This window comes from Echiichthys vipera, assembly GCF_963691815.1.
Source record: "Echiichthys vipera genome assembly, chromosome: X".
NCBI lineage: Eukaryota > Metazoa > Chordata > Actinopteri > Perciformes > Trachinidae > Echiichthys > Echiichthys vipera.
The window spans coordinates 31,602,245-31,622,408 of NC_139825.1; the positions used below are offsets into that span (position 1 = coordinate 31,602,245).

At 38.5% G+C, this 20,164-nt stretch overlaps 1 protein-coding gene across 3 annotated transcripts; it reads left to right on the top strand.

Moving 5' to 3' along the window:
• Nucleotides 1-1,985: 1,985 nt before the first annotated feature.
• On the top strand, nt 1,986-19,693 carry cdk4 (cyclin dependent kinase 4). Of its 3 annotated transcripts, none has more exons than XM_083939313.1 (8): nt 1,986-2,185; nt 14,168-14,396; nt 14,483-14,618; nt 14,806-14,973; nt 15,931-16,040; nt 17,496-17,546; nt 17,631-17,766; nt 18,925-19,693. In XM_083939313.1, exons 2-8 carry the CDS (start codon nt 14,179-14,181, stop codon nt 19,012-19,014), a joined length of 909 nt encoding a protein of 302 aa, XP_083795439.1. In that variant the 5' UTR covers nt 1,986-2,185; nt 14,168-14,178; the 3' UTR covers nt 19,015-19,693. The 3 variants fall into 3 exon arrangements, with proteins under 3 accessions (XP_083795439.1, XP_083795440.1, XP_083795441.1); XM_083939314.1 differs by having other exon boundaries at nt 14,172-14,396; XM_083939315.1 differs by having other exon boundaries at nt 1,999-2,120; nt 14,172-14,396.
• The last annotated feature ends 471 nt before the right edge of the window (nt 19,694-20,164 follow it).

Here is a 20,164-nt window from a genome sequence, read left to right on the forward strand (position 1 = left end):
TGAGCTCATGAGGAAACAAGGGAGAGGATGTTTCCTTCACTTACTAGTTTTACTACTTCACATTATGTGGAGTAAATATCTGTTTTGGGATGACGTTATGTCCCAAATATGCAACATTATTATGAAGTTTATGCTGCAGCTGTTTGTACTGTGGATAATACATCAGTAAATACATGAATGTGTCTGTGTGCACATATTCTTTTGATTTATTAAGTCAATGTTTACTGGACTTTCTACCTATTCTGGACTCACATTCTCAAATTTATTTTCTTTAACTATTCTTGTTTTATTTCATTACAGCTTTGCAGTTAGAGTTTGCACTTTACACCTACGGCTGTTAAAATATGGTGACTTTGATTATGAACCCAGCAGTTAACTGATTATGATAAAACTTATTTATGTAACAGATGGACAGAAACTTTATACAATACAAAAAACAAAACAACAACTAGACTAATCTTGAAGAGAAGTCTAAGTCTTTGCCAAGCCTAAATGAGCCTAAAACTTGTCCTAGGCCTACTACAGTACTTTATTTGTGTTTATTGTGGCCTTCTTTCTCTTAGCAGTTGTATGCAATACTTTTGATTTGTAACTTTTTTTATTATTATTATTATTTTTGTGTGTTCTTTAGCAGGATGTGCTCATACATTTCACATAGTTGTTTCTTCTCAAAATGTAGATACCATTGTTTTATTTCTTTTTTTTAAGTGTATTTATCTAACCAGCAAAATCCCTTTCACTCTCTTCAATTATTATGTAGGCTATTTTGTTACATTTGCAAATAAACAAACTAAGTTATACTAAAAAGAATCGTATTATTTTGGTTTGCTGAAATAATGTCTGCTATATGTAGACCTAATCTTAGTATGTTTTTCACGTAAACAGCAACATAATCAAGATACAGTACGTATTTAAAAACACCAAGATAAAAGCATTCTGCAGCATGGTTTATATGATTATTAACTTATTATTAACTTTATCAGACCCAGCAGAGCTTTAAGGTCTACATACATTTTTTATTTGTTATTTTTATCTATTTTTTTATATTTATTGAACATGTTGAAAAATAATAATAATACAAACTAAATAAAGCGAATGAGCAGTAAAAAGGAAAGTAATAAAAGAAAAACAAGCAAATGGGTTTCTTAGAATCCTAAGCGACAAATACATGACTCAAATAATAAAGGTAATGTTCAAAAGGGATACGAGGAAATAAAAAGCTTTTCTGGTCCTAACTCCTCTTATTTTTTATTATAATTAATCATAAACAAAGTAAAAGTTCAGTTTGAACCAGTCAGTGTCTAATATTTGGCTCATTGGTTAAAACAAATCAAAGCAAAACAATAACAAAGAATAACAAGAGATAAAAAAACAAGAGCTGTTTTAGTTTTTGATATTTTGGCACATTCTTTCATCTCATCATCACAGTTGTTTCACAGACCAACAGCCTTTGTTGAAATACTGTGTAGTTTAGTATCAGTTCTTACTGGTGTTTTTTTTTGTTTTTTTAATAAACAGGCTCCTCTTAACTTTTATTTGCTTTCTCTAAATTGGAACAACTCCTAGATGCTATGAGGCAATTAGTGATTATTTGCTTTGAACATTATTTGTATAGTTTCATAGTCAATCAGATCAAGAAATGTAAGTGTTTTTAGTTAATAATCATAATAATAACAATAATAATAATAATAATAATTTTAGTTCTCTGTAAGTGGTTTTGTGTATAATTCGTATAGCTGTTTTTTGCAGGATGAAGATTGGATGTGTATTGTTTTGTATATATTCCCCAATATATCCACACTGTATACAAAGAGGTTATAATACTATAGTATATAGTTTAATAGTATTATAACCTCTTACATGCATGATTATGCTGTGAAGATTTATTTCTTTATTTTTAGCTCCGCCTCCTTCAAGAGTGGCCAGAAGCAACAGGAAGCGACAACCCCAAAAGAGTGCAGCAAGGCTGGAAGAAAAAAAAAAAACACAGTGGAGGCCGAAATCGTAACCTGTTGATTGGGCTTCTGCACTTCAAGATCCGCCGCTGGAGCTGCGAACCTCCGCCTGGACCCGACCTGCCGCCCTGACCCGCTTCTGGAGGACTTCTACGTGGCAGACTAGTGAGCATGTCCTCCTCATAAAGCTAAAGTAAAAGCTCATCTGCCGAATTAGTCGCACAGGCGAGGTAAGTAAAGTAAATGTCGTTCACATGGCTGTGGTTCACGTGTGTGTCACTTTGGCAGTTTTATGTAATGAGGCACAGATGTGGAAATGGAAGTTGCTGCTGCTGGTGATGTGTCTGCACTTTTTTTACTGTCTTCCTCCGCCACGTCAGTGAACGTATAGGTGAGGAGGGAGGGGAAGTCCGTGTGGCCTTGTTGTTGCTTCACTTTTTATTTATTTATTTTCTATTGTATGCCATTTTAATTAACAAAGGGGCGCTAATGGAGGAGCACCACGTGTCGGGACAGAGGGCTTTCCGTGTGCACTGGCCTGTTGCTGCCTCCACCCACTGGCCTTCAATGTCCGCTAGTGTGGTTTATAATGAATGAACATGTGGGAGAGAAGTTACAGCTGATGATCAATACTGACAGGCTCTCCCGTTGGCTGATACGAGCTGCTAGGTCTCGGGTGTTTTGAGACACCAGTGCAACGTCCAGGTGTAAAATCTGCTGTTCTGTCAGTGAGGAGGAAATGAGTTATTTAGGGTGACAAGTCATGTACCACTTCCTCTCGGACCAGAGGGGGGTTGACATAGAAGACCTCCAAGCCTGATCACTCATAATGACACAGTGAAGGACTTTGAACAGGCTGTGATTAAGTGAAATTGTGTTAAATCAAGCTGTTGTTTTGTCTTGTTTTTGTCAAAGATGGGGCGACGCTGCCGGGTTTGAGCCAGATGTTATGAACGAGACAACAGGATAAGTTAGAGGTAGTTCAGAGCAGCTGTTGTATCCATCCACGGGAGCACTCACAAGTTTATTTTTTTAACGGCAAAAAACATGGCTCAGTACATATCTAGGTCACAATTGACCGAATTCTAGTTGTTCTTTGTACTTTACTTGAGTATTTCCATTTACTGCCACTTCATACATCCTCTACATTTCAGAGGCAAATATTTTAACTTTTTACACCACTATATTACGGAGCCCCCCTGGTGACATTGGATTAAAAACAAGAATGCCCACAAGATAATTCACCTTCAGTGGTGGGATGGTTATCCATATGGAGCTGTCAGTGATGCTGTTTATTATTCACGATTAAAGGCTGTAGCTATAGTCTGCCTTAGGATGTCGTTGTTAGAAAAACTTGTGACCAGTTCGGAACCAGAATCAAGTTCAAAGAAAAACAAAAATGTATTCTTGTACAAGAAGAGAGCATAGTACACTTAACACCAGTGTCTCAACATGCACTGAGGGAAGTTCCCAGAGCCAAGTTATTTTACCATGCAGTTGAACAGTTATGGTTGTCATGGTGATATGTTTAGAAAACAAAGTGAATTATCTCGGCTTTTCCCATAGCAATCGCAAACTCTCCTGCTGACTCCGCAACGCACTCTGTGAGAAAGGTCTCTGTTCTCACAGGGAACACGAAATAATTAATAAAGCCAGAGTTCTCACATATAACTGATAATAACATGTGGACTTTTTTTCCATCAATCGTTGACAGGTTCGAGAATGGCACCAGCGGTGGCGTGTGCATATATGCCGTTTTCGACACATTTGCTGACCAGAGATCAGTTCTTACAGCCACATGCCATTACTGTAGCAGTTGGAAATTACAAACTGGATGTGATCATTGCGTGAGCAAAGTTTGTCCCGGCCTTGTATTGAGGAACTTCACCAACAACCTCTCAGATCTGGGGTGGCCACTGTGGGCCATTGTCTCCCAGGTCCTTCCAGCAGCTGAATGAGGAAATCTATGACTTCTCCGACATCAGCATATTCCTTGCATTTAAGTCCATGCATTTTGAGCAGCTGAATTAAGTGCCTCTGGCTAAGAATTACTCCATAACTGCAAGTGACTAAAGTATGTCATTGTAATTCATTCCTATATTATATTAAAATTAACTCATTTCAGACGCATTAACTATCTGGTGGCCATGCATTATTTTTTATTTAATCCAGTGTCACCAGGGGGGCTCCATACAATATTCATGTGATAACTTTAGTTTGCATATTACGAATAATAACAAAAAATAAAGATAAAGCTTCATTGATCCCAGGGGGTATTGACAGGCTACCAGCAGATCAAATATATGAACTTGTGTAAAATTAGCACCATCTTTACCAGCTTCAACATTAAAGCGACACTTGTGCATTAATTCATCAATAATATAAAATGTGCGTCCCAAAGATTCAGTGTAATATTAAAAACAGAAAAAAGCAGGATATCTTTATAGTTGAGAGGGTGGAAACAGCATTTTCCACCATTATAACAATGAATCGACTTATAATGGTTTCTGTTCATAGACTTATTGATAAGTTGACTAATTGTTGCAGCTCAATTGCCAATACTTTTTTACTTCAACTGTAAAATTGAATGTAGGACTTTTCAATTCAAGATTCAAGAAGCTTTATTTATCCCAAGGGAAATTATTGTGCAACAGTTTCAATACAAAGATGGGAAAGGATCAGAGTGACAATAAGCATAAAAACATAAATCAAATAAAAATAAAGCTAACATAAAATAAATCAAACCATTAACTAAATGTGACAGAAAGCAACAGACATTGTGGTTAAACATAGGTATATACAACTATAAGCACCGTTTTAGGCTACTTGTAACAGAGTATTTCTACATTGTGTTATTGCTACTTTTTACTTAAAGTTGTAGTCCGTAAGATTTTCATCTAGTTCATCGTCGTTAAGTTTCTATCCATCAAAGGTGAGTTAAAACGATGGTTATTGATGATATGACCCACTAATTGCGCTTGTATTTGCTGCTTTGCAGAGAAATATGATCTGAGTGTCTGTGGCGACTTTCCCTTGCTGAATGCAAATGTGCTGCACAGTTAGTGACACTGTTTACGTCAGTCAGCACTGTCGGTTATGCTTTGTTCACTTGTACTCGGAAATCGGGAATGTCGAACTTCTGCGCAGTAAAAGTGCAATGAAAGGGAATGTTCAAGTCTGAATTCAGAGTCAGGTTCACTCTTATGTGTCTGACCAGTGCAGGATCATTTCATTACTGCTGACTCAGGGCTCCAGACTGCGACCAAATGTGAGAGTGTGCAACTGAATGTCTCAATATGTAACTGGCTAAACAGAGTGACATATAAGACAGGGACAATAAGTAAGCACTTTAAGAAGATAGTGCTGTCAGCACAGTAACACAAACACAAAACATGTGAGCCGGGCAGCTTCTTTAACATTGGGGGGGTTATACTCTACCTCCATGACTACCGTAGGCTACACCACGGCTAACCCAAGTACTATACAAAGACACCTGCAGCACCACCACAGCTCTCTGCTAACCCCCCCCCCACTACTGAAATTTTAAAATAGTGTAAAGTCTCGTCTCGTTCTCGTGGACTATTGTGTATCGTCTTTTCTTGTGAGCTGAGGGTCTTGTCACACCCCTAACTCTTAAGGTATGGTACATTTTTTTAAAGGTGCACAATAAAAATGTGGCACTGAATTTGAAACAGCACATTGTAATTGCATCATCTGTTGTCAAAGTATTGATTAGCAATACCGTGAAAATTAGTAGAAATGTGAATATTTGGTTAGCATGTTGAGTTACAGTGCGCACCCCTGAAATTTTCAGTTGGGGGCCACAGTGCTCCTACTTCTGGAGCTCTGTGACTCACAATGGAGGATCAACAGCCATATGGAGCATGTGAAGGCATCACGCTGCATCGCGCAGGTGAGCGCTGCCAATCTACTGACGTCACACAGTCGACACTGTTCTGTTTCCAACGAAACTCTGGGATATGAAGTCCCAGAGGTTGGCCAGCTGCTAGAAACAATGTATCTCAATTCTTACGGATTACAGTTTTAAGTAAACAAATAAAACCTGCAGAAAAATCCAGTGTTGGTCTAACTCTATTGAAAACTTTAGTAGCTGTCTGCAGTTTGACATTTGACGGTCCAGCCCTCTCCCTCTCTTCCTCCTCAAGTATTTGTGGCCCTTTGTGGCTTTGCTGCCTCACACAGCAGTTGCCAAACCATCTGCCTTCAGTGGAAAGTTGCAAAACCTTTCATGAGGCATCCAACATCTGGGGCCATCTGTGAGTTTATAATATCTGATCAATATGTTATTATGATCACTTTCTTAACCCTCATGCTTCCCCTCAAAATTACTTACACTAGGGATCTTCGTGGCAGAAAACTTCCACACACAAAAAACTAAAATAATCACATATGAATATTTTTTAAGAATTTTTTTCATAACTCTCTTAAACAACTTCAGACCTGCTCAAAACTACTAAACATTCAATCATTTTCAGGATTTTAACCCATTAAATGACAGTTTTATTATTTCAAGTTTTAGTGATTTATCACAAAAAAACACAAAATATGAAATATTTATCATATCATAAATGGTAGGGAAATGAAACTGCTGGTGATTAGAGTCTTGGATTTGATTACTTGAGTGGTTTTTATGTGGTTCAAGATATTGACTGCAGACCTTCGTGGCTCATTGACTTCCTTTATAACCACATTTTTTAAAATCTCTCTGTTACAGAATAAATCCATGAATTCTGTATGGTCAGCATTTCATCTTGCATGACCATTTCTAAAGCCTATTCCATACTAAAATGCCTCTCCCATTTGGCTCCTCCTCTTTGCTCCAGGTGTTTCTCCTCCTCTGCTAAGACCACTCAGACAAGATGTTGACCTTTGACTGCCAGGTGCACAAACACACTAACCGTTGTTTTTGTCTAGGAAAGCAGCAAAGGCAGGAGGCCAGCACCTTCAAAAGACACATGACACATACACACACACACACACACACACACACACACACACACACACACACACACACACACACACACACACACACACACACACACACACACACACACACACACACACACACACACACACACACACACACACACACACACACACACACACACACACACACTTGGGCCCCCGGTAGTCACCAGGCTCCATAATATAACTGTCAAAAATTCAAGGTTTTCATGCATCAGCCTAAAAATGGTTGATCTGGTGGAATACAGTAAAAATGTCAAATACTACTACACTACTTTCTTCCAGATGAAATGCTGACATTACAGAATGCATGGATTTATTCTATCAATGAGCCTTGAAGGTGTTCAGAGTCAGTATCTTGAAATGCATAAAACATACTAATGCAATCAAAAAAAAGGTTCTTTGATAAATCCAAGACTCTAAACACTTCCTTCTATTTATTATATCAAAAATATTTCATATTTTGTTTTTTTCTGTGATAGATCACTAAAACATGAATAATAAAACTGTCATTCAAAGGGTTAAAATCCTGAAAAGGATTGAATGTTTGGTAGTTTTGAGCAGGTTTGAAGTTGTTTAAGAGATTTATGAAAAAAAAAAAATGACAACACAGAGCAAAAAACATTGGATTTCACAAATTTGGCTAAAAACAAGAGTTCTTACCAAAATGTATGCCACAAGCTATAACATAAGGGTAAACAGTGAACTTGCTGTTCCCCCCAAAAACGTATTTAGATGCATTTTTGATAGTAACATGCTACCAAAAAGTGTATTAACCAAAAATGATAATCTAGAAGGGCACAGTTCTCCGCCAAGGCGTGCCGATCTAACAATGTTAATGCAGTGGGAATTTTCCCACTGGAAATAATTTTTCCAAGTAATCAGACGCCACATGAATTCAGCCCAAAGGCTCTTTCTAACATGGAAACACAATTGAAAAGTAATTGTTGTATGTGTTCTGTGATTTGGTTGAAGTTTCATAAAAATCAAACCAGTAGTTTTTCTGAAATCGTGCTGACAGACAAACAAGTCACCATGGTAGAGGTAATTGGATCCAAAATTATTATTATTCATAAATCTTTTTCATTAAGTCATTAAGTTTTACAATATGTACACAAAGGATAGAGGTTGTTGTGAAGAGTTAACTTAAACTTGAATTTATGTTACATTTTAGAAGCAGCCACAAATCTTTAAGCAGTAAATCAAACTGAATTGGAGGTTTTTATAAAAGCGCCATTACGGAAAAGTCTGAAATAAAATGTTTCCCTGTAGGTGGTCATTTTCATGTTTCTTTATAATCCGAATTAAGTCTGTTATCTTATATTTCTCAGTACAGTTCTGACATTAATACTGATGACGAATGCAAGCAGATTGTTGTCGGCAGACACTCTGACTCAAGCTTCTGTGCAGAAATGGAAGAAATGTGGTGTGTTCAACATGCAATGCAACGTCTCTTCCTCTTATTCACTAAAGTTTATACTGACCACTTCAACAAATGTGGTTTGGCAGCATATCTAAATAGTCAAACCCTTGGCTGTGACAGGTTTAAGCTCTTTGTCGGTTCCCTTCCACCAGTATATGTATTTTACCCTGTATTGTTGCACTACCATGAGCCTGTATGTACATGTACTGTTATAAATGGTTATTAGAATAGTTCACCGCCGCTCTGGTGAGATTTGAATATAGATTCAAAAGGCTGTAAATGTAATTCATCTAATTATGTGTCCCAAAAGGCACACAGTGTGTACAGCCTTGCTACTGTATTGCTTTTCTTCTCCGGGGTCATGAAGAAATCGTGTATTCAAAGTTCCAGTCCAAACATGTTGTCTCGTGTTGCCAACAAAACAAATTGACAGCCATTTTGAGGGTTAGATTTTTTGGAGTGCGAAGAGACAGGTATACAACAGACGAGAATGAATTCCATGTTGTTAAAGTGTTTGGCTTTTGGTGGATCGTGTTCCTGCTCTTTTGTTGCTGTACTTTTCTCACTCTACCCTGCAGAAACTATTTTAGCTCCAGCCCCACTTTATCTGTTTCACACTTTGTTTGTCTCGGTAACACATCCACTGTGCTCAGAGCTTATACAGTTTCATGCAGCACGACACTGAGACAATTTAGTATTTTATTCACGTTGAGAATAATGTTATAATGTTGTTTTGTCGATGTCAGTAAGTAGCAAAAAATGCCAATTTCACCCATGCTCAATTTGATGTATTCAAATAGCTTATTTTATCAAAGCAATAGTTCAAAATCCAAATATACTCAGTTGTAGTATCATATATAAATAAAATAAAGTGCCAAAGACTTACATGTCATAAGCTGGAAAGTGACTTTAAAGTAAATCAATATTTTCTGTCAGTCGAGTATTAGTTGCAGTATTAGTTGGCTCAAAGTTACCGTGATGGCTGCAGATATTTACATGAACCTGAATTTAAGATACTCTCATAACATCATATTAAAAAAAACGTGAAGACGCGACACTTATGGAACATACCTCTGTTAATGAAAATTCACTTTTTGAATTTTGACTTTTCTTTGTGTTTTTCTACGGCTGAACACAAGTACAGCCGTCGGTTCTCGCTGGGCAATGTCAGAAAGGTTAACCACAACTTTTCTGAGGAAATACTACCCAAGCACCGAGCTGTCAGGAAGCTCAACACCCACCCCTCTCTCCCTCCCCTCTGCCCCCAAGAACTCTGGACTCTCAACCCCCATCAGGAACAGCACCGGTCACTTTAAAAAGACTCAGGAGCACCCTCCATTTTCATCAGTGCTGCGTACACTATTTCCTGTATAATGCACATTTCCAAATTCTTTATTTCTTTATTTCATTTGGTTTTGCCTAACTTTTGCTACTTATATACCCGTCTTTGTCTTTCTTGTCTGTCCCCTGTACTTATTGCACCGCGGGTCGGAGAGAAAGGCATTTTCGATTTCTGTGTATGTCTGGCACATATTGCAGAACTTAACTTTGTTAGGTAATGGTAAATGGTAGGTAATAAATTAATTAAATTGGGGGAGGGGTATATATTGAAGAGACACACTGGAGGCCTGAACAAAAGAAAGGAAAATGTGGGATAATGCTCTCTATGTTTCTGTGCTGATGGGTGGAGTTGGTGAAGAGGAAAGTTAGAAGGGATGGGACAGAAAAACCCTTCGGTTTGTTAAGTGGTTGAAGGTGCTTCCTGTGCTGTCAGAGTGGCGTCCAAAAGTCCTGCGTCAAGTGTATTTGTTTTAAAATGCCGTCCCATTCAGTGAGTCATTTAACTTCTTTCAAGAGGTCAGGTACTTTGTTCTGTAGCTCACGGATTATAAATCATTTGGTGGATGTAGAAGAGCATTAATAAATTCCTCTTTGGATGTGTCTAAAAATATATATATCACATATTTCAGCACTTTGCACCTAAAGTACCAGAAGAGCTCTTATGAGGCTTCAGTCTAACAGAGGCCAGCACAACAGGCCATATAATGCAGTGCACTTAGCTCCAAGCATCTTTGACTCCTGCTGCCAGAATGGTTGAAATATGAGTGTGTGTGAAACCCTCATTGCCTCTACATAATGTTTAAAGCTGGATCAATCCATCTTTTTTAAATTAGCAACATGCGAAAGGACTGTGAATGAGTACCCTACAGTGCAGTTCCCCTTCACCTCTACAGAGCGTTTTAGCATCTTTCAGCTTTTTGTTTTGCTTTTACAGCCCTCAACTTCATTTTCAGCAGGATCAGGCACTCACAAACTCACAATATTCATTTTCAAATATTGGATTTGCATCTGCCAGATGGACCCAACTCCAAATGAATGCTAATGTTGCTTTTTTGCGTCTGCTCTGTTAGGTCATAATGTTGTGTTTAGAGATGTGGCCCACCTTTTTAGAGTTTATACTGAGGTAACTGAAGTGTAATTATATCTGGTTGTGTTGGGAAATGTTGCAAGTCTGTATGCAGGACCGCTTCTTTGTACCAATGCGATGAAGTACCTTGATTTGTTTAGGTACTTAACTCACTCACATTTCCATCCCGATATTTTATCTTCACAGGTATTTCTGTGATTTAAAATGTTGCACATTAAGCACAGAAGCAGAGAGGCCTCTTTGATGCTGCCTCTTCTGTACACAGCAGTGCTCTACCCACCACACAATGGTAGACTGGGTCAAACAGCAGTGTTTTAAAAGTGGAATTAGTAGAGTGGAAAAACAGCCCCTAACCCTCCTTTTTGTAGAGCGTAATGTTACAACAACTTGGTTTGTTGTTAAAGACCGTTTCAATGGAATTCCATTGCTAGGCAACAGCCTGGGTCCTCGTTCACTTCCTGTCAGTTGATGTCATTAACTGCAGCGGGAACTCATTTAGACTGTAGGGCAGTGAAATGGTCTATACAAACTTACATGACTGCACCGCGTCCATATCTGCTGCTCGATGAGGGGTTGGGTTTACTGCTCCATACCATAAAGCCGGGGTGTGAATCTTTGGGTGTCTTGCGATTTGATTCGATTCAGATTCTTGGTGTCAGGCTTTGATTCAAAGCTTTTCTCGATTCACAATCAATTTTTTAATTAGTACATGCTTCAGGATCTACTCCAGTCCTAATTATAGCATGAAAGCATAAGATTATACTTAATTTTATGACAAAGGCACCAAATGATTGCTATAATGTAAACACACAAAGGCAAGTCTATGACCAAATGTAATTAATTCATGTTTAACTTTCACTATTTTTTAGTATATCTCAATTCTCAGTGACTTCAAAAAATAAAAGTGCTATTAACATAGATAAAAGTATACATGTAGGCTAATAGCTGCCTTATTTCTCAGAATCCTGGCCATTTTCAAAATAAAATTGTACAAAAGTAATACTGCAAAAGTGGTATTTTGCCTGTTTGTATGTTTTTATACAATATATTATTTTAGTGTAAAGTCTATTTTGAAAGACCTTTTATCCTGAAATTCCACAGTGAAAAGTTCTGTGAATTTTATACAATTAATCTTATTTCCATATGTATTTGGTACTGGGCCTGGATGTGTAACACTTTATTCTGAAAACTGACAACCGGACGTGGACACAACCAAAATATTTTTGAAACAGTTGAAGACTTGTATTTCACGTGGTGTGCTCGTGTTAAGTTAATTCTTCGTCCCCGCTCCACAGGTAAGAGTTTTATACCGCAGAGTAAGATGAAAGTGTTTCCTTTCATGTCAGAGTTTTATTCCGCAGAGTGAAACAAAATGAGTAAAGTGTTACCTTCATGTCAGCGCCTCTGTGCCGTTTCAATGCGTTTACCGTAAATGTCAGAATACGGGCGCACTGCAAATATAGGGCCGGCAGGTTTGACCACGGAGAAGTGAATGGCTGCTCTATTAACCGCAGTGGGCGTTAATGGTGTTTCCGTCATACATTTGCATATTTGTTTCTCATTTTGCAAACGTTCATAGTGAATGAGTCGTGTCCAGCTCCGTTTTCCCTGGAGGTTGTGAAATCTTAAGTGAGACTTGTAGCGGGTAACTTCAAAGGGGTCATAACACTCTTTGGTGGCTTCGCGCAACAGTGATCTACAGAAACCGAGAATTGCGCACAGTGAGACGGAAAAAGAGTTTTTACAAAAGGGAGGAACCCAGATTTTTACATGAATGGAGATTTTTGCCCACCCCTACCATAAAGTGGCTGGCTGCAGTGTGGGTCATCAGAGGCGATTATTATTTTTTTTAATTTACTACACTGGGAAAAAAAACCTTGCCTCCTGTTGAGGCACTTAAAAACATTAAAAATAAAAAAAATTAAGTCGCTGATTTGACAGATATGGGACACATTTACCCAATCAGCTGCCCTAATGTTGCCGGGTTCATAAGGTCAGTTTTGTTGTCAAATGATACGTCACTCACTGTGACTAAACAGTACAGCAGCAACATATCAGAAAGTAAATGTGATAGAGGAGCACGAAAAAGAAAACGACTGAAAGAACAACAGGACCCAGGTCTACTGAAGAAAATTTCTAAATTAACAGGATTTTTCTCGTCTTCTGTTCTAGTGTTTTTTTTCTGATAAAGCTGATTAATAATGTGTGTGTGTGTGTGTGTGGGGGGGGGGGGGCAAACAAACAGTAGCCTTGGGGCCCACGACCACCTTAATCTGCCATAGGTCATAAGTTTTAACTAAAAACTCAAGTCAAATATATTTTTCCCAAAGATGGTTTCTGTCCTTTTAGGTAGTTCTTATCACAATGATGTTTGTTCAGGTCTTCTTTTTTTGGGCAAGATTGGTTTTAATTGGTTATTTAATGCTATAAAAACTGGGTGAAACATCATGATTGACAACAGTGATTGACTCGCAAATGGTCAGATGGGTGTATAAGTGGGACATCGATACTGCGCGATCCCTTCTGCGCAGATTCTGGTTGCAAAATTACAACGTGGTGGCGCCCATATCCGGGGTATTTTTGCTTCACTTTTGCATAGTGGGAGGAAGTAGACGTGTTGACCATTTTTATGTACAGTATTTGCTCCATACATAGAGAACAACTCTGACTGATTGTTACTAGGCTCTCCATCACCTCCTCCTCCACCTCCTCCTCCTCTTCTTCCTCCACCTCCTCCTCTTCTTCCTCCTCCTCCTCACACTGATGCATCCTACAGTATTTTATTCTATATTCACCAACTTCTCAAAGACAAAATATGAAATAAGTCTTTTCTTTGTCCAGTGCAGAGAGTTCTAGTTTACTAGAGTCAGATGTTCTTTGTCATTTTTTGTTTTTAGCTTTTATTTAATTTTTTTAAGCCACATCTGTCAGTTGGTCAGTTGTTCCCCAAAGTCAACAACTATCTGATTTCAACTAATTTCCATTAACCTTTGAAGAGTTGTTCATGGATCCCAGATGATGTATCCTGCAAACTTTGGGGATCCCGGACTTTTCCTCCATGAGTTCACATTTGTGTTTTTTAGTTAAATGTCTCAACAACTATTGTTGTTGTATTGTCATGTAATTGTGTATATAAATTCATGCCCCCCGGAGGATGAATAGTAATGACTTTGGTGGTCCTCTGACTTCATCCAGTGAAGTCAGGTCAGAAACTGAATGATGCTTGCTGTGCCTCATAGAAGTTAAAATAAGTCTTTATTTACATACATATCCATGTACATACATATGCGATTGCCTTTTATCATGTCATTATTGTAATTGATAGAACTGATAGTTTTTATATCTGATCTTTTTGTTTCAACCTTTGTCTCTAAGTCAGTTTGGCCATGGCCCACGGCACCAGTATCCAGTACGAGCCAGTGGCAGAGATCGGAGGAGGCGCTTACGGGACGGTTTATAAGGCACGAGATACAGAGAGTGGGCAGTTTGTTGCTCTAAAGAGCGTGCGCGTCCAGACTGACCAAAATGGACTCCCAGTCTCCACAGTCAGAGAGGTAGCTCTGTTGAAAAGGCTGGAGCAGTTTGACCACCCCAACGTGGTCAGGTAAGACCACTATCAAAGTGTTGTGTGTTGGCTACAATTCACTGTGAACTCCTCACAGAAGCCACTGTTTTTATTATGCATGACAGGCTTATGGACGTATGCGCCACCCAGAGGTCAGACCAGGAGACTAAAGTCACTCTGGTGTTTGAACATGTGGACCAAGACCTCAAGACATACCTAGAGAGAGCCCCCGCTGCAGGATTATCTCCCGGCCGCATTAAAGTGAGAACTGAAACATTATCAATATCAATGTTAATATGTATAACCTGTCAAATAGTTTGGAAGAAGAAAAAACAGTATGGGCAGGATGGAGTGCTTTTCATTATTTAGGGTCTTTCACCCTATTTTAAAGCATATTGTGTTGAAATATTTAGTTCCAGTTGAAATGTTCATGTGTGTGTTTCTGCAGGACTTGATGAGGCAGTTGCTGTGCGGTCTTGCATTCCTTCACTCTAACCGCGTGATGCACCGGGACCTGAAACCAGAGAATATTCTGGTCACCAGCCAAGGCCAGGTGAAACTGGCTGATTTCGGACTGGCCAGGATCTACAGCTGCCACATGGCCCTCACTCCTGTGGTAAGAACTCAGCTGGACCACACAATAGCAATAGTTTTTTTGTGTCGCTTCTACCTTTTTTATTTATTTTGTAGATTTTAACCATTCAGGCAGCTCCTGGTTTCCAACATTTGGTTGAGATAACTAATCGGTAAAATATTTTTTGTCTAAGTTGCGCTTAAATTCTTCATCACGTCTTACACGTGACAGTCTGCTGCCAAAAGACACTACTAACTTAACATTTGCCTTTTGGCAAAGTCCATGCTAGCTAATTTGTCTAAAGGCTTGAGTTGAAATTTCTTGAAATCATGTGTAATGAACAGTTTTAACAAAACTAAGAGTCTAAAGCCTTGCTAGCTAAATCAGCATGCTAACTTTCTCACAATGCTAGCATGCTAATATATAGCAGGTTTACCATCTGGGTTTAGCCTGCTAACATTAGCTAATTTCCACCAAACTCAAAGTACAGCTTGTAACTGAATAATCATGCAGTAAATGAATTAAGTACTAGACCCACAATGCCAAATCTGACCAGGGGCGTAAAGTTGTTTGGCCTACTTCCTACCTGGCCTTCTTGCTCGGACCACACCCGTCTTTGAACTCTGCCTTCATTTTTTTTCTCGATACACATCGGTAAAGTTTTGTGACTTTATCTTGCGGTTGCCATACTATCACTATCGCATGAACAAAATAGGTCCACAGACAAACAGACAAACAAACACCTCGCAAAATACTCCAAGCTGCCGTAGTTACCCCTACAGTGTCCTCAGGACAACACACACACACACATCCGCTCTCACAACGTGAAAATAATACCAGCGTTGCTGTTGCAACTGGTAATAATTGGCCACCAGGAGGGTAGGAAGTCTAAAAATAAATGTAAAGCTTTTTAAGATGTTGAGAAAAATACAGCTAAAATACAGGTATTTCTTTTTTAACAAGCTGAAGTGCAGTTGATGGACTGTTTGTGTCTCCCAGGTGGTGACACTGTGGTACCGACCCCCCGAGGTTCTGCTGCAGTCCAGTTACGCCACACCTGTGGATATCTGGAGCACTGGCTGCATCTTTGCAGAGATGTTCAGACGCAAGTAAGTCAGCAGAATAATGTTCATATACAAACATGTATATATAAAGAGAATATACATGTTTGTGTAATATATATATAAATATATATATATATATATATATATATATATATATATATTGTTTTTGAAATCCTGGTCTGAAATAGTCTCTCAAAAAAGTAACATGAATTCGGTGTAATTTGATGAGAAGAGAGGCCTGAGGAAAGGAACAGTGCATTTGATTTTGTTAGTGATCTGATTAAGTTACAAATTATCCGAGATTCGATTACATATCCTGAAGGTACCTTTGCAAAGTGGAGGTTTGTCCTTACAAAGTGAGTTCTAGTTTCTCCTCAGGCTCGCTCAGTTTGAAGCTACAAAATACATTAGCTGTACATGAACCTAACTAAGGTTTGTACACATATGAGGATATTTCACAGCTTCTTTAGACCCATTCTCTCATTGGGGATAGCAGGTGGATTACCTGGTGATGTGTGTCCAGATTTGAACTGAAACTCACCATATGTTTGTGTGTGTCAGAGCAGCTGTGATGAGTTTGCGTAGCGGTCAGGTTTTATCTGTAAATGGATCAAACTACAAGGTTATTTGCTCCGGGGGAATTCTGAACTGGAGCCTCGGACTGTCAGGAGGTGAAGTGGTGAAAAACAGCTGGGCTTTGCCACGCTCATTATGTTACAGCACATACACACAGTTTATTTCAGCCTCTCCCTCTTCTGACCAAGTCTAAATAATTTACTCTGACACATACTATAGTCGTACTTTCCATCTTGAAGTCATCAGCATCATGCATGCGCCTTCTTCTTCTTCTTCTTCCTTGGGGTTTTGCAGCTGGCATCTGCAAATGTTTCTCTGACTTTTACCTGCTTCAACTCATTCAAATATGTCCACAAACAAGCGAAAGTCATAATGGGTCTAAAATTTATTATTGCTCATTAATCTTGTTTGCAAAAGTCTCTCCCAAATCAGCTGAGAACCAGTGCACAGATACACACACGTTAGCTCCATCTAGTGGTACAAAGTAACATTGCATGAAGACAGCAGTCAACATTGTCTCAAAATATCAGAATCAGAAATAATTTAATAATCCCAGGGGGAAATTGTTTTAGTTGCAAACTCCAGCTATACAAACAACATCTTTAACAACAACAATATTATACAGATAACATTTATTTGTAAAAACAGAAATCCAAAACAGTATATATATATAAAAATATAAAAATGTATAGTAACATATACAGATCAAAAGTACTGTAATAATGTTTAAAGAATTGCCTTGTGTACAATAAAATGATGGCTATGATGTAATGATACTTTCGTAGTAACATGAACAAGTTGATTTGCGTGAGATGTTTCAAAATTACACAGTAGACTCCTACAACCTCTTTCTGTAAATCTGTGACTAAAGGGTTTTATTTGCAAAGACAATGAAATGACATCTACTAACTTTGTGTCTGTTAGACCTTTGTTCTGTGGAGATTCAGAAGTGGACCAACTTGGGAAGATTTTTGAGTGAGTAACAAATAGTTTCCATCACGTTTACCTGACAAGACCATTCATATTATACCTGCTGCATTAAATATTATGTCATTTCAGAGTTATTGGCTTGCCAGCAGAGGATGAGTGGCCGACTGATGTTACGCTCTCAAGAAAACACTTCCCCCCTCTCTTACCTCGCCCAATCACTGACTTTGCTCCAGAGATAAATGAGCAGGGGGCGCAACTACTGCTGGTAAGACTTCGCCATTGAATTAAAAATGAAATGTGTCAGTACATCCTGCATGCTGATTGATTCACTTTAAGCTGTACACAGAGTTGAAATCAGGACGGCAGCAGATCAGTAACCTCCGACTCCAGCAGAATTCACTTTTTCCAGTCCGTCAGAAAAACTTCAAATCTTGTGACGAATATTACTCTTCCAGTTGGTTAAACTAGAGAAGACAGCAGGAAAGACCACAGTTCTGTTTAAAGAAAAATGTGTTTTATTTCTGCATTATAATGTACAGTGCTGGTAAAACTGGAAATTAGACATATTAGAGACCATCTTGCAATGGGACCAAACCAGCCGTCATGCTAAATCGGGCCAGGGGCATAAAGCAGTGAAACAATGGCCCCTTCCCAACTTTATATCGCCCTACTTGCGGCATCCTTCCCCAGCTCACCATGATGACAGGCACACATACCAGCGTCGCAGTCTCAGGTGATAAAAATCTAATGGATTAGTATTTAGTTCAGCAACAGATCTTAAAAGTAAAATGTACAGTAAATGTTGCAACAGATCTTAAAAGGAAAATGTACAGTAAATGTTGCAACAGATCTTAAAAGGAAAATGTACAGTAAATGTTGCTTTTCTGGGAGCAGTGGCATAAGAATGGCTTTTTCAAGAAGGCAGTTTATTTTATTCTGCCTCTCTATATGATGTGGGAAATATACTGTAGGCTCAAATGCAAAATAAGAAACATTATTTAAGGCAAGAGTGTATTTATATAACCAAATTAAAAACAAAATAATAAATCCTAATGACCGAAGAATGCTCCTTTTTTTGGATCAGTGACTTTCTGCACTTTCCACTGGTTGCCTGGCAACTGGTGCTGACCAAAAGATAATGTGGCACAAAATGCTACGTAAATTTTTTTTTTTCTCTCTTTTTTTTGTTCTTGATTGGAGTGGATTGAACAGATGAGATATAACATGTTTATTGGTGATCTTTTAGAGAGGGGCTGGTAGGTAAGACTTGTTACCTTTGGACAGAGCCAGTGTAGTCCTTTCCTCCTGTATCCAGTCTTTATGCTAAGCTAAAATCATCCAACTCTCAGCTGGAGAGTGGATAAGAGTATTTCTCAAAATGTCAAACATTACCTCTTATATCCTGCTATTCTTTCTTCCATAGAAAATGCTGACCTTCGACCCTTTCAAACGAATATCCGCCCCGAATGCCCTAGAACATCCGTATTTCCAGGACGAGGAGACATGCACTTGAAATGACGCAGTGAAACATTCAGCGAGAGGTAACAGTGTCAAAGTTTAGACCTGGCCTAACCATAAAGGATTTCAATTTCATTCAGTTCGTTGCCTTTCAAGACGTCTGGGTTGTGCTTTTTTCTTTGTTGCTCCTTCATCTGAAAAGGATTAAAGCCTGAGAAATGGAATAAAAAAAGAAGAGGAGTGACCATAAGGATCACTGGCATGCTTTCTAACGTCACGGTTAATGATGTTAACATGTTGTGTCTTCAAGGACAGTACCAGTGTTTTTGATGGTTTGATTCGGTCTCGTCCGCAGTGACAGATGCACATTTTGTACAGTGTTTCGATAGAAGGAAGCGGAGAGATGACATCTTTTCTTGTTACAGGCTGAACAAAGCCTGACAAAAGTGACACGTCGGGGTTAGAGCAGCCGGTGATATTACTGTGTGTGTCTCCATATTTATCCTACTAAAGGAACCGTAGCACCATAGGTTTTATGAAAAATCCTGAAGAAATGAAAGTCCAAAGTAGAATAATAAAAACGCACAAGAAAGACACACATGAAAAAAATACTGGTATTGCCCTGAAATACTGTTATAAATTGTTCCATATATCGGAGGACGGAAGGGTCGGACCTCATTTCATGTTTATCATTTGTTTTTGTCCGTTTGCTAAAACTATCTGAACTCAACCAGCACTGCAACTACAAATAAATAAAAAACTGTTCTAATCACATTCAAACTTCATTTGTGTGTTATTATTATTATTATTATTATTATTATTATTACATTCTTAGATGGCTCTATACTGTATAAAATATGTGAAAACTGAAGTATATAAAATATCTCTGTCCTCTTATATTGACCTTGTTACAGTTAACAAACATGACTGTCTAAATCAGCAAGAGGTGTTTTTCATTTGTTTTGCTCTTTTTGTGGGTGAATTGTTTTTTGTGTTTCACGTAGGGGTGACCAAGCAATTAGGTACTGCACTTCCATAAAGTTGGGATACTTGCAAGAGTACGATGTCAAAACGACGCAGCAGAAGCCGAGGGAAACTAAATTTTAGTCCCAAATATACTGTAAGTTAAGCTCCAAAAACAGTGGATTCCACACTTCCCATAATGCATCTCTATAGCGTCTTTTGGTAAGACCCTTCCTGCCTGC